This window comes from Calliphora vicina, chromosome 2, assembly GCF_958450345.1.
Source record: "Calliphora vicina chromosome 2, idCalVici1.1, whole genome shotgun sequence".
Lineage (NCBI taxonomy): Eukaryota > Metazoa > Arthropoda > Insecta > Diptera > Calliphoridae > Calliphora > Calliphora vicina.
In genome coordinates this window covers 139524379-139537328 of record NC_088781.1, presented here as the reverse complement: position 1 = coordinate 139537328, position 12950 = coordinate 139524379, and the positions used below count along the sequence as shown (strand labels likewise).

General features: G+C 29.6%; 1 protein-coding gene across 1 annotated transcript; it reads left to right on the top strand.

Annotated features, from left to right (window-relative positions):
* The first annotated feature begins 239 nt into the window (after nucleotides 1–239).
* GckIII (Germinal centre kinase III) lies at nucleotides 240–12383 on the top strand. The gene is made up of 8 exons (XM_065502228.1): nucleotides 240–1558; nucleotides 4564–4662; nucleotides 4727–5365; nucleotides 5440–5585; nucleotides 5662–6430; nucleotides 10730–11092; nucleotides 11179–11372; nucleotides 11589–12383. Exons 1-8 carry the CDS (start codon nucleotides 1544–1546, stop codon nucleotides 11599–11601), a joined length of 2238 nt encoding a protein of 745 aa, XP_065358300.1. The 5' UTR covers nucleotides 240–1543; the 3' UTR covers nucleotides 11602–12383.
* Nucleotides 12384–12950: the final 567 nt, after the last annotated feature.

Genomic DNA, 12950 nt, shown 5'->3' with positions numbered 1-12950 from the left:
ATTTGGAGGATGACCTGGTAGCAACTGTTTGAATCCCCCTATTATGTATAAATTGATTATATTTTCATTAATAATTAAATTAAAAACTTATGTTTATAACGAAAAACTAAACTTTTTAATAAAAATCATATTTCCTACACATATAAAAGCTTGCTGCTACGCACCACTTACTTTTCATACTCTGGCAATATTTTAATGTCAGCTGTCATTGTTCCAACATTTACCTTTCATATATATCAAATGTGTGCTACTGACATGAAAAAATTAGTAAAGAATCAAAGAGCAAAAACACCAAAAGAATAATTGTAGTAGTAAAGTTATTTGACTTATTTACATAACTGCTATTGTTAATAAATATATAAATTTGTTTATTTTCATAATAACATAAAATACGACAAAATATTTTTGTAAAACATTTAACGAAAATCATTCTATACAGAAGTGCATCAAAAAGAAAATATTTGTAACAAATCTAATCTGCAAAATCACAAACGTTGAAAAAAAGAAAGTTGATTAACAAAAAAGGCTGTCACAATTTAAGAGCAAAAACAACAAAAAAGAGACAATTCACACATAAAAAAGAGAGCGAACAGACAGTAAAAAACAAATTGAAAACAAAGCAAGTGGAAGAAATTAATGAAATAGAAAAAAGAAGTGGTAAAACAAGATCTGTCTTTCGACACAGATTAGAAAAAAAGAATTCCAAATTTGATTCTAATTTATATGCAAAGAGCATACAAAAAACGAACAGTTAAATAATTAAATAAAATTGAGCCAAGTGTGGAAATGATTTGTTAATTTGTCGCCAAGACAAATAAGAAAATTTCCAAAGGGAAAAACCTAAATAAAGGGCCACAGCAGACAAAAGATTGGCTGACTGACTGGCTGGCAACGAATTGTAAACGTAGCGTAAAGAAATCGTATTGAGAAAAAAAAAATATAAAATAATACAAATTTTTTATGTGTGTATGTATGTGGCTGGTGTGAATGCAGCAAGTTGCGAAACAACAGCTAACGAAGAAGTGGCACAAGAAACAAATATACTATAGATATATAGAGAGTCAAACTGTTCCCGTTTAAGTCCCAATTGTTGACTGGCTAGCTGGCTGACAATACATATCACTTGGTATATTTATTGGTAGTGATTGTTGTGATTGACTAGACGAGTAAAAAAGGGGGTCCCACGATCATTTTACACACACCTAGCCCAGCTCAGTTCATTCTCTTCTGTTTTACTAACAACTCACATACCGTTCCATCGAGTGTGGTATTTGTGTATGCATAGAGTTAGAGCTGCTGCCGCTTTTGTTGCTGCTGCTGATGTTTACGGAAGTAGACGTTGTGGATCATTGTTGTCGTTTCAATTAAGGGAGAAGTGTCTTGTTGTTTTTTATTTTGTATCTGCAAAACTCGAAAAAGGCGGAAGAGGAAGCCATAGCTTAGTGTCGATACCAACGGCAGCAGTTGCAACGAGTGCAGGGGCAGTTTGACACAGTGCCACCGCTTCCATCAGCTGCCCGACGTCACTACCAGCACCACCACTATGTCGTGGACAGAGGTGAGTTTTTTGAATTGTTTGAATGCTTGCTAGAGCATTCATTATTAGCACTGATCTTTGTAGTTGCAGTTCTACTAATTGGTTTTATTTTTATTATTTTCATTTTGGAAAATAGAATTTAAGTAGTTATTTTTTAATGACAAAGATAAGGGCTACTTTTTAACTGCTCCCAACACTCCACTCCACCGCTGCCAAAAAATGAGATCATCAATTACTATTTGTTTTTTATTTTTTTTTTGTACTTTATCGCATATTTTTGCTTTTTAACCACATTCTTGTGAATTTAATTTTTTTCACTCGTTTTATAAACGTCTTACCAACCAACAAACACATATTTAACTTTATAGGGTGGCCAATGTAAAGGAATTTTAGAAAAATTAGGGAAAGTGTGAAGAGTAGGAAATATTAAATTCGGCGACTAAATTTCACGACGTCTTTCAGCCGAGTAAAGAAACATTACTAAAAATATAAAAAGTGAAATTCTGAAAATTTATCGAAATTACTAAGGCCGGCGTTTAATTTTAGCTGAAACATTTACTAAAAATATGCTCTTATTTTTAATAAATTCCCCAATAGCACATTTAATTTTTTTTGGCAATTGCTCAAACCGCCCAGTCGTAAACAATAATTAAATTAAAAACGTTTAAATGAATTTGAAATATGGTTATATTTTCACAAAAATAGTGCTTAATTTTAATATTTCTCGGATTTAAAAGGGCGACTTGAAAATATGTATGTAGTTTACAACCAAAAAAAGTTAAAATCGTAAATTTTTCCTAAAATAATTATTCGATCATAAATGTTTTGAAAGAATTTAAACGATAGATACATTTTTTTTTATAACAGCTCAAAATTTTAAATCTACTATAAGGTTTATCAAAAATCGGTGAAGAAGAATTTTGTCTGAAAAGACTATATCTAAAATCGGCTTCTCATAATGATTATTATCTTTATAAACAGGCTTCTATTGAAAGATGTCGTTTTATTTTCGACACATCCAAACCCATTTTTTTAACTGTATAAATTTTAAATCAAAAGAGAGCAAGAATAAGTTTAAACTTAATTTAATCTCCAATCTTCAAATCAAAAACCCGCCCTTAGATTCTAAAATACTATTTATGGAAAGAAATTAAAAAAGCTATAATTAAAGAGCTGGTTTTAAAATGTTTAACTTACATTCTTAACATTATGACAGTGACAAAATTATATAAAAACATAAAATTTAACATCTATAATATAAGAAATTGTCAGTGCTATGTTGTCCAAAATTCTAATATAGCTGGACAAAATTAATTGGTGACATTTTTATGTGTATTTGAGGTCTCTGAATCCAAAAAATTATGTTTAAAAAGCTCTGCATTATGTAGTAGTAGATATAAACAACTTTTAAAATAAAATAAATATTTTTTGACTGAAAAAATTTTAAATACTAGATTAAAATTTAAGGTTTATCAAAACCTAATTTAAAAAATATCTACAGTAAAATTTATTTAAGTAGACGATTTTTCGAAAATTTTCCACAGAATCTAAACAAATTAGAGAGCTATGTATATTCCGCTGTACCGAAAAAGGAGCATAGGGCCCTTAATGTAATGTAATATACCTTTCTTGTAAATAAAAATTAAATTTTTTAGATAAACAAAATTAAAAATTTTTTTCTTCAACATTTTTTAATTTGTTTTTATTAGTGAACAAATTTTATGACAAAAAAATATTAAAAAATATTTTTCCCGATTTTGACCCATTGTAGTTCTGACTTACTAACGCGTTATATACGTAGTTGCAAAGGACTTTGAAATATTTATTATTAGATATCCATATTGTCTATATTAATGGCTTAGCAATCCAGATATAGATACAAAGGGGTTGTCTTAATTGCATCTGTGACTCTCATGGACCATTTTTTTTTTTTTCAAAAGTAATTGTCAATGGAAAACCACTCTTCCTGGAATTTTTCCCCACAATTCGTCCTTATTTTTCGGACTGAAATCCTCCAGCTTCATATTGAGCACTCCCCAAAGGTGTTCTATTAGGTTAAGGTCCGGTGACTGCGAAGGCCATTCCATAAGATGTACATACTTCGTTAACAGCAAACCAGTCTTTTGCCAATTTTGAGGAGTGCTGAACTCCCATCTCAAGGGCATCTCATCCTCAGCAAATGGAAGCATTATGCTTTGCAATATATTTACGTAGTTCGGGGCGCATATTTTGTTCTTAATCCAATATATTGGCCCGACACCAGAAGAGGAGAAACACTCCCATATCATGATGGATACACCGCAATGCTTTACGGTCTTCTTAGTGTATTTTGAATCATATGCCTTATTGTCTGGGTGCCTAACACAATGTTTCCCATCGGATCCAAACAAATTTATCATTGTTTCGTCTTACCACAGTCCAAGAAGATCGCAAAACACGGTGGTGGACTAGTGACTAAAGGTTATTTAGCAGAGCATAAATTTGTTAGAAAATTAAACTAAAATATGAGCCAATGTTTGCTAAACTTCACGCATTGCTGTCATGAAAACTAAAAAAAACATTTAAAAATCTGCTATTATTAAAAATATATTTCGCTTTATTCTGAAGATAAAATTTTTTTTTTTTAATTTTGTCCAGCTATTTGGGATTGCAACCACATTGCATTGTCAATATGTTAAGAATACGAGGGTTATATTAGAAATAAAATCTATAAAAATATAGAAAACATAAAATTAAGTGATGAAGACTTTTTATCACTTTGGGCTAATACTTGCCCAGAAAATATAGTTTAAACAATAACTTATGAACCCTAAGATTTTAACGCAATAACTAGAAGCCAAGGTGGGGAGTGTGATATTTGTAAACAAAATTATTAAAAATTCCACACCTACGCAAAGTACTATGGATTTTTCCTAAACAAATTCCCAAATTAAGGATTTTGACTATGGCTTTTTGTCATTAAGTAACATTATAAAACAGTTGACACACCTACATAATTGTATTTTAATTATCTTTTTTAATTATAGCAAAAGGTAGACCCGGAGCTAATCTTCACCAAGCAGGAACGTATTGGTAAAGGATCTTTTGGTGAAGTATTCAAAGGCATTGATAATCGTACACAACAGGTGAGTTTTTTTTTAAATATCATTATAACCAATACAACTTATTTTAATTTTTTGAATCCACTAGGTGGTAGCCATAAAAATAATTGACTTGGAAGAAGCTGAAGATGAAATCGAAGATATTCAACAGGAGATTATGGTGTTGTCGCAGTGCGATTCGCCCTTTGTCACCAAATACTATGGCTCCTTTCTCAAGGGTACAAAACTCTGGATTATTATGGAATATTTGGGCGGTGGCTCGGCTCTGGATCTAATGAAAGCTGGTTCTTTCGAAGAAATGCATATAGCGATTATATTGCGCGAAGTTCTCAAGGGTCTAGACTATTTGCATTCGGAAAGGAAACTACATCGTGATATTAAGGCGGCCAATGTTTTGCTAAGTGAAATGGGTGATGTTAAATTGGCTGATTTTGGTGTGGCCGGGCAATTGACAAACACCACCTCGAAACGTAATACATTTGTGGGTACACCATTCTGGATGGCGCCCGAAGTTATAAAACAGTCCATGTATGATTCCAAGGCCGATATATGGTCGCTGGGTATAACGGCCATTGAATTGGCCAAAGGTGAGCCGCCCAACTCTGAGTTACATCCCATGCGTGTCTTATTTCTCATACCCAAAAATAATCCGCCACAATTGACGGGAAATTACACGAAATCCTTTAAAGATTTTGTTGAAGCGTGCCTTAACAAGGATCCCGAGAATGTAAGTATTTTTTTTTTTAAATATTTAATAAGAAAATAACACCTGGTTAATTTTTATAAATCTTGTAATTTTAGCGTCCCACAGCGAAAGAATTACTCAAGTATCCTTTTATCAAAAAAGCCAAGAAAAATTCGTACCTTATTGATTTGATTGATCGCTACAAAAAATGGAAACTACAAAAAGGCGATGAAAGCGAAACCGAATCCGAAAATTCTGATTCGTAAGTATTTCTATGAAATAAATTTAAATAATTCTCAGCTCTTAAAATAAATTGTTTTTTTTTGTGTTTTCTTTAGTGATGATTCCAAGCCGGGCTGCAATACCGATGAACCCTGGATAATGACCGTCAAAGGTTTACATGTAAATAGTGATGCACATAAAATGAGTTCCAATCACTTCAATAGGCTCGAAGAGCAAGAACTAAAAATGGATAAACTAACCCAAGGTGTGGCTGAGACTTTAACGCCCTCTAGCCTACTATTAAGCAGTAGCGGCAACAATAGCAAACATCAGCAAAGCAGCAGTGCTTCGAATATAAGCAGCTCCTTGTTAAACCCACAGAAACGTGACAACAATAGCCTTACGCCCAATTCCGCAACCACACCCACATCATCATCATCGTCGTCATTATCATCATCATCATCATCATCTGCTAATGCAAACTCTTCCTCCACACCGATGGTGCCATCATCTTCCGTCACAACTGTAACGTCCTCAAATATGGCTAATGCCTCAGCTAACACTCGGGAATCTAATCACCATCATCATCATCAACAGCAGCAGCAACAGTTAATGCAACAACAACAGCAACATCAACAACAACATTCTTCACATCAATTATCCTCCTCCTCCTCCCAACAGCATCATCATCAGCAGCAGCAGCAAAAACATGCGCATGCCTCTTCGACTGGTAATTTAGAGAGCTCTGCTAAACTAAGCGGTATTGGCGCTATGCAGCAGCAGTCCAGTTCGTCTAGTTCAAACTACAAAGAACAACAACAGAAGGTCAATCTAAGGCCCACACGTACCGCATCCATGGATGCCGAAATCGAGAGACGTTCATCGGTAATGCTTTTTTTTAAATTTCCTAATCATTTAAGATTATAGTGATTAACACAACATAACCAAAACTAAATAACACTATTTACCACAATTATTTGTTTTGTGATAACAAATTATTTATTTATGAGTGTGAACCAAAAACACAACAGAGGTGGGCTTATTTATGGAAACATTTAGGAAACATTTCTTTTAATACAAATATGTATAAATGTGAATTTATATAAAACTGTAGTAAAATTGTACATGTGATTTGTTATACTCTAACATGATTTTCTTTTACTAAACATAAATAAGAGGCATAAAACGAAGTTTTAGTCTAGGAAAAAGGGAAAAATTAACATTTATCTTAACTGTATATACATATTTTCTGTTCTAAAAGTGTTTCTTTCCCTTCACCCTGATTTCGCGAAATCCATTCATAACATTTTTAACTTATTTTTCATTTAAATTGAAAAAAATATTTTATTTGAGCAGCTGCACCCATTTACTCTATTTTCAAAAGCCAACTATTTTAATATTTGTTAATATATTAGTCAACTAACAAACAATCTTTAATGAGCTTGTTATAAACACTTGAATTTTTTTTATAGATTATTTTGTTGTTACTAATTTTCAAACTCTTCTTTTATCTCTGCAGCACAAATATTAAAAATTGAGTGTTTTTCGGTCACATAATCATATTTTGTATTTGTTAATTGTCCTACCCTTAACAAGTAACAGAGAAATAACTAGAAATCAAAATAGGTAGTTAAAATCGTTTGAGTAGCAAATATTGTTTGTGATTTATCTGTAGATTTTTAATCTTTTATGACGAACTTTTAAATGTTCTCATAAATTTTAATTATAGTAGATTTAACAATGTCCGCACATAGGTTTAAATCAACATTTTTAAGTCCCCATATAAATTGAGGTCTTATATTAGCATATAAGTGTTTTGGGTTTCCCGCTATTGAAAATTATCCAAATCAATGCATAATTGTCTGTAATATGAGCAAAAAAATACGATAAACACATAAATTATTTTACAAAAATTTTGATTTTAAGAAATAACTTCCTATATTTTCATTAAAATACTTTACAAATATTAAAATTTCCGATAATTTTTATGAAAAATATCCATATTTTTGAAAAATTAGAACTTTTAAAACTTTTTGTCAAATATCCTTCTGTCTGTTGAAATCAACACCTGTTGTGTGATGAATGATTAAACTTATGTACTGTCAGACTTATCACAACTTCCGGTTCAAGATTTTTTAATGGCTGATGGACGAGGTAATGTTCGAAAACAATATCGGATAAAAAAACAAAAAAAAATCCCCTAAAAAGATTCTTGTGTGGCAAGCCATTTGCAGTTATGGCAAATGAATCCAATCATTTGTGACATCAGGCACGATAAACACCGAAATATAACGAAGTGTCTATTTTACCTTACCTTTCTTAAAACAGCACATATTTCTGGCCCGATTTGACATATCCACTATGAAAATGTGGAGCCCTTGAGACATAGACAACAACTAGATAGGTAACTGAGAGCCAAAAACCTAAGCCTGTTGTCAAAAACCTAATTCATGAGAATGTATTGCATGTATTTTTTTATTGTATCACCCGTATGTGTGAAAAGAGAGTAATTTTTCAATATATATTACTCTCTCCTTCCGTTCTATGTGTTTATTCTATGCCTTGAGTGGTATTCAAACAATTGTTAATTTTGTACCACGGAAGTCAAATCCATCCAACTGTTCAGAACTTCGGCCTGTGGAATGGTATTGGGCTCTTGTAAAAAAATAATTAAAGAACACAGGAAAGGTATCAAACTAATAAAATCTTTAATGGGAGGATTTCCGTAAAAAGTGAATAAATTTATAAATACCGAATAATATGCCAAAATTTTAATGTTTGATGGATTTGTACAATATTTGAACAAATTTACGTCTAAACGTCTGTATGTTGAAATCAACTTTCCGTAGCCACCAAATAACCTACATACATGATTCATACATCAACATATCTGCTATAGACCCGATTCGATTGCTATTTAAAATCGAGAAAGTCGGACCACACATGGCTAATAACCTCGATTTTTAATCAATTTTTGATCTATATTTGGAATACTATTAATATAGACAATATGGATATCTAATGGTAGATATTTCAAAAGACATTTGTAAGGGCATATATAACGCCTTATAACGTCGGCCCTTCAATGGAAAAAAAATCGGCAAAAATATTTTTTAAACCGCATTTTTTTTTCACCAAAAAAATATTTTTTGTCATAAAATTTGTTTCACTAATAAAGTTAAAAAAAAAATATTTTTAAAAAATTTTGGAATAAAGTATTTTTAAAAACTTGATAAAAAAAAATTTAAATGAAAATTAAAAAAAAATATTTTTAAAAAATTTGGGAAAAAATATTCTTAAAAACCTGATAAAAAAAAATATTTTTAAAAACTTGATAAAAAAAAATTTTTAATTCAAAAAAAAAAATTTAAATGAAAATTAATATTAAAAAAAAACATTTATAATTTTTTTTTAATTTAGTTTACCTAAAATTATTAACAATTTTATTTGAATGTATAATTCGGCACAGCCGGATTTGCTATCTTACATGTTTCTACCTATTTTTGACAAATTTTTTAACCTAGAAATTGTTTCCAATATTAATCGGTATAGCCGAATATAACACTCTTACTTGTTTCTTATTAAAATTTATATTTCAGCAAATATTTACTTCAATCCTTTGAAAATACTACAAATTGCGTTAATATTTCACCATTTTTTCCACGAACAAAAATATTTTTTGTCATAAAATTTTTTTCAATAATAAATTTAAAAAAAAATATTTTTAAAAAATTTGGGAAAAAATATTTCCAAAAAATTGATAAAAAAAAATTTTTAAATTCAAAAAAAAAAATTTTAAAATATAATTTGGCACAGCCGAATTTGCTCTCTTACATGTTTTTACCTATTTTTGATAAACAATTTTTTTTTCGCCAAGAAATTGTTTCCAATATTAATTGGTACAGCCGAATATAACAACAATCTTAATTGTTTCTTATTAAAATTTATATTTCAGGAAATATCTTCCTCAATTGCCCTTAAAATCCTTTGAAAATACTACAAATTCCGTTAATATTTCACCATTTTTTTCCACCAACAAAAATATTTTTTGTCATAAAATTTGTTTCACTAATAAATTTAAAAAAAAAATATTTTTAAAAAATTTCGGAAAAAATATTTTAAAAAATTGATAAAATAAATTTTGAAATTCAAAAAAAAAAATTTAAAAGAAAATTAAAATTAAAAAAAAATATTTTTAAAAACTTGATAAAAAAAATTTTTAATTCAAAAAAAAATTATATTTCAGGAAATATTTTCCTCAATTGTCCTTAAAATCCTTTGAAAATACTACAAATTCCGTTAATATGAACTTTGACCTTTTAACAATTTCACAAAAATTTTATTGTTTCATTAAGTTAAACAAATCCCGTAATTTTTAACCTTTAAGAGCTGTAAAATGTTCTTAATACATAAGATTTTTCGTAAAAATCATAACTAAATTCAACAACGTAAAATTTGACCCAAGAAACTATTTAAAAATATTTAGTAATTTTTGCAGTATTGATGTAAAATTATTTAAACATTTGACTTTTAGCTAGCTGTATGGAATAAAATAAGTTGTCAGGTCCAATTTTTAGACTAAAATTTCGTTTCTTCAAATCCAGTCACCGTTTGATTGTGGTAATTTGTGTTTCCAAATTTCGGTATACTGATTTACTTGAAATCGATAATTAATAATTAAACAATTTTTTATTCTAAATTACCCCCAGTAACACGAAGCCTGGTTAGGTGTTAACTAATAGTTATACGGTCGGTTAAAATTATTTTTGTATGAAAACTGTCAGTTTAACTATTAGTTAACATATAACCAGACTTCGTGTTACTGGGGGTAAGTTATATAAAAATATTAAGAAAATAAATATATCACAAATTTGTTTTATGTTGTTTACTCTTACAAGTGCTTTGTAAGATCAAACTGCATCAAATAAAATAAAACTCAATATTTGTTTTGAATTGTGCTAAGTAAATGGAGTTTTTTTAAAATAATTAAAAGAATTAAAATTTAGCGGTTACGTCTTTTTCGTCAAATATTTGCCATGTGTGACCACCCTACCTTTTGCAAAAACTTAATAATTTCAATTTGAATTATGTTGGGTCTTTAATGAAATTTGGACCCCGAGCTTAATTTTACTTTCTGTGGAAATTACAAATTTATGTTTTTTTTTTCTTCTTTACCCCTTTTAGTTGCAATTATTGGATCATAGTAAACGTGGTGACGACGAAGATGACAGATCTCTGCGGCGCAGTACTATGGCAGCTTCACACTCTTCAGTTGCTGTGTCCTCATCTGGTGGTGGTGGTGGCAGCGGCAGCCATATGCTCGCAACCAGCAGCAGTATGGGCAATGTTTACAATGGAAATACACACGCCAACAGAGACTTTATAAATCACGAGTCCCTAACAACAGCTGCTCACTCACCCACTACGTCCAATGCCAATCATAAGAATATGGGCAACAGTGGTAGCGGCAGCAGCGGTTTGGGCAATCGTATTATAACCACCAACAGTCCCTGTCTAAATAATTTTCTATTCCCCATACTCTCTGATGTAAGTAGCATTTAAATTTATCACCTTCTAAAAATAAAACATTTTCTTTTAACACTTTTATTAAAAAATTTCTCTTTAAATGTTAGATACAACGTAAATATAGCAGTAATTCCAGTAAAAATATGAATGTTTTGGACATAGCCGATTTGAAATCGGTATTTGAATTGGCCGAACGCAGTCGTCCTGGTGTAAGTGATCTGTTTCTCAAAGAAATTATACACAAACTAGTACCAGGTTATTCGGAAACACGTATTAATAATATTATGGATAGAGCAATTAGGTAAGTAGTTAAACAATACAATATTTAATTTAATCTCTTTTTTTATATTTCTTTAGAGATTACAAACTTTTAAACGGGCAAACTTATAGTTTGAGTAAATGTTCATTTGTTTGCTTTGTTTATGATAGAATTATGTTCTTATCTTTGTTTTAGATTTTTACTATTCTCTTTATCTAGTCTTTTTAAATAATCTATTTTCTTGTACTTTCATTTTAGAAACAAAAAGTAAATTCTAGGCCTCAACGTCTCAAGTCTCTGGGTTTGTTGTGGATTTTATGTTATTCCTTCTTTACGTTTTTTTATAAATATATATAAATAATATTATTTTTTCCTGTTAGTTTTTCACCCATGTTATGTTAAATTATATAAAAAAAAGAAAAATCTTTCCTACCACTTCCGCAATTTCCGTATTGTAAAAAATATTAAAACAAAATTTATGGCAAACAAAAAAATAAAAAAGTAATAATGTGCAAATTGCTGCTACAAAACAGCAAATAAAAAACAAGAAAATCATTCACTTAAACTAACTCCTCATATTTCAATTATTTTCCAATAAAACAAATAAATTCAAACAAACAACCAACCATCCAATCAATTGTCCTTATAAATCCAAATCCTGCTAATTATTAAAAACAAAAAAAGAAAAACTTTTAAAATATTTATTACTACCCATAGTAGATACCGTAATACAAATAACAAACAAACAAAAAGTAAATCATATTACAATAAAATAAACAATAAATTATTACTAATTAAATATGTACATCAAACAAATTTGATCATTCTTTTAGCAGATGATCACTTTTTCTTTGGACATGATTTGTAATGTAGCTAAATATTGAATGAAATAATAAAATAGTACAGAAATCAAACTATCTATCTATAAAACAAAAACACACACACATACACAATGTTATTAGACTTAAACAAGAAAATTAATATATATAATAAAAAAAAAAAATCATGAAAACAATAAAAAAAAATAAATAAATATATACATACATATATAAATATGGTTTAATAATTATTTATTTGCGACTTTTTTGTTAAGGGTCTTGAGCTAACAATTTGTTCAGATATAAATAAAAATGTTCAGCTGCTTTTTTGACTTAGAAAACGTTTAAAAAAATAAATTGTTAAATATATCGCTAAATCTTAGTTTTTTATCTATCACTTTTGTATAATAATTTATTAGAGCAATAAACACCTCTCAATTATCTAATCTCAATGCTATTTTGCATTGGAAATGCACATAAAAAACACTTTCGAAAAAAGCTTAACTATACGATGAATCTGGTCTAGGGTTCCTAATTTCCGGCAATAATAAACAAATCTGTTCATTCCCGGAAAATTTTTAATATTAAATTAGGCCTAAAAGCAGTACATTTTTCAAATAATCGAAAGAGAACTTTAATCAGAATTTATTAGGCCTGTCACAGAATTCCATTCCGATCGAAAGTCGAATTATTTCCGTATTTTGCTTCTTCAGAAAAAGTAAAACGAAAATTTCTTCGGAATGAAACAACTTTCAGTTTTCAAAGTGGAATTGATATTTGATTGTAATTATTTAGTTTTCTA